Source organism: Propithecus coquereli, unplaced genomic scaffold (genome assembly GCF_000956105.1).
Source record: "Propithecus coquereli isolate 6110/MARCELLA unplaced genomic scaffold, Pcoq_1.0 Scaffold14, whole genome shotgun sequence".
In the NCBI taxonomy this organism is placed as follows: Eukaryota; Metazoa; Chordata; class Mammalia; order Primates; family Indriidae; genus Propithecus; species Propithecus coquereli.
In genome coordinates, this window is record NW_012138302.1 from 5,988,381 (window position 1) to 5,990,991 (window position 2,611).

At 31.5% G+C, this 2,611-nt stretch overlaps 1 protein-coding gene across 3 annotated transcripts in view; it reads right to left on the reverse strand.

Annotated features, from left to right (window-relative positions):
• Window positions 1-2,611, reverse strand: part of ATG4C (autophagy related 4C, cysteine peptidase) — a 104,235-nt gene that overhangs the window by 38,733 nt on the left and 62,891 nt on the right. For all 3 annotated transcript variants that reach the window (XM_012639501.1, XM_012639502.1, XM_012639503.1), the window contains exon 10: window positions 712-831. In XM_012639501.1, coding sequence (XP_012494955.1) covers window positions 712-831 — 120 coding nt within the window. The remainder of the gene's footprint in view (window positions 1-711; window positions 832-2,611) is intronic.

Below are 2,611 nucleotides of genomic sequence, written 5' to 3' on the forward strand. Positions count from 1 at the left end.
AAAGTACTAAATATAGACAGACATTAAGGCTCTATAAATGTCTTAGCAATACTCAAGGACCAAAAAAAATGCAGAATTTTAAAGGTAATGAGAAGCTCTATAAATGTCTTAGCAATACTCAAGGACCAAAAAAATGCAGAATTTTAAAGGTAATGAGAAGTTAAATAAACCTATTTCAAAGATCCTATAAGTAGAATAGATCAGATTAGACAAGCTAATTGGAAAGTAACAATAGCTCATTTAATAAAACAGTTCTGAGAAATCCAAAAATACCATTTCTCTTAAAAAAAAAAAATCAAAGAAGCACTTGGACTAACAAGAAATAATGCACAATTTGGCTTGATCAAATACTTCATTAATTTTTTTGTACCCCTAAGGGATTGCCCTTTTAAAATCCTCTTCAAATAGAATATAACCTAATTGCTTGCATGGGTCTACAGTTTGCAAAAGGATTTTTATTTCAACAGTGCCACCTAGTGGAACAATCAATACTTTCAACTGGTCACTAGTGGATTTCATTTGTCTCTAAGGCTAATAAGATTCCCCAAATAATTTTATTTTCTAGTTCACAATATTCCTAATAATATTAACATTCAAGGAAGAACTTTACAAAAGTATCATAATTTACAGGTTTATTTTCTTTTATGCTATTAATATCTCTAATAAAAATCAGGTCATTTACAAATATTATAACATTTTAAATAAAAGTACCTTAGTGATTTCTTCAGATGCTCGTTTGAAGTCCTGAACGTTTCGACAGTAAAATCCTATTGTGCAGCTAGGATCCATTTTTTGAAACGACATCTTTTTGGGAGAAGGGCAGTGGAATGTCTGTAATTTTTAAAATTCTTTAGGATTAATTTAGCTTTATTTGATGGACTTAAGTAGACACAACAATATTATTTAAAATTTGCTATCTAGCTTTGTCCCATGACTATAAACATGTTTTTCAAATGATGTTTCAGTCCATCTTATGCAGATGGGTCCTTCCTACTCTCCAAAGCTGTAAAATACAAAAGCCAAGATTGTATACATTCAATTCACCAAATGTTCACCTCATGTGACACTAGTGCCATTCTGCAAAAGAAAGGAAGTATGTCAAAAGCAGTATGCATTTCTAATACTTGCAGAAGGGAAGAAAAATGTGTCACTGAAAAAGACATGCATACGCTACCACAAAATTTAGCATCAAGTTAGCCATTTCCATGAAACTGCAGATGGGTCTGTTTTGTTGGAGATTTTTAAAATGTCTATAAACCTTTTAATAAGGATATCAAGACTTTTTAAACAAATACACAGATTCATGTAAATGTTCCATATTGATATGAAAAGAAGTCAACCTGAGAGTTTTAGCAATTCACACAATTAGTGCATAACTGCATATTCTTCAACTTTCTCTTCTAAGTGCTACATGCTTTACTTTAAGTTCTTATTTATTCCCAGGGCACAGGATGGAATAGGTAAAAACTGTCCTATTATAGTTCTTGCTCTCCTTCTCACCAGTCCTTCTGTCCCTTTAATTCTCTTTTCTTCAGTGGTCACAGTGCCACAGATATAAATGGGCTGCGTTAGGATGTCCTAGTTTCTCCACTCTTGCTAATGGGATTTGGCTATTAGTAGAGTTTGGCATCTGTAGGGAATACAAAAGTAGGAAAAAGGCAGAATACAAAACTAATCATTCCAATCTTTTTGTTCTTTACTATCATACTTTGGTACCACGTTTAAAATATATATGTTTCTTAATGCTTTAATACTTAGAAATCCTGTTCTTAAAAAACACTGATGCTTAAGCCAGGACTGATGATAGGAGGAAAAAAAAAATCACTGACGCTACTAAGTCTCTTTCTGTATGTATAAAACAAAGAAATTTGTAGTGTTACAGCTCTTTTATAATTCGTCATGCAAACAAAAAGTTTGTGTTAAAAAGAGCAACATAAGACTATATATTCATATTGGTTTATATTTCCACAAATAAACTCTCTAAGGATATATAAAAATTAACAAGTTTGGGGGAGAGGGAGGAGAACTGGGCAGATGGAAGAAAGTGTGAGAAATTTTTCATTGTGTATTTTATATTTTTGAATTAAAGAACAAGCTCAATTAAGAAATAACCTAGGTTAGATTTGAACTAATAAACTTAAAATTTCCCTGCATTTAAAGCCTAAAACTAAGGGATTTTAACTTGATACTGTCTATTAAAATGTAGAACAATATAGGCAGTCATATTTATTATGTTCATGGTGAATCAATCAAAATCACTTTTCCTTTTCTCTCTAGTGACCCAATTAGTATCCCATATTATCAACAGAGGATATGCAAAATGCATACATGCAAATTGGTTTTCTTCTATGAATAATTTAATTGTATGTTAGATTCAAATCCAATAATATGTCAGTAAATACAGACCAAACAAATGAGTTTTCAAAACTATGACTTCCATAAAATGCTTAGCTAACATTTCCTTTATATAGTGAGAGCCAACCTAGCCAAACTGGAAGCCCCAGGGTACTAGTCAACACAAGTATGATCTTAGTTCAACTTTTTGTAACATTGTTTTGCCTGTTATATCTGCAAAGATATATTAAAAACAGATCTAGAAAGGCACAGAAAA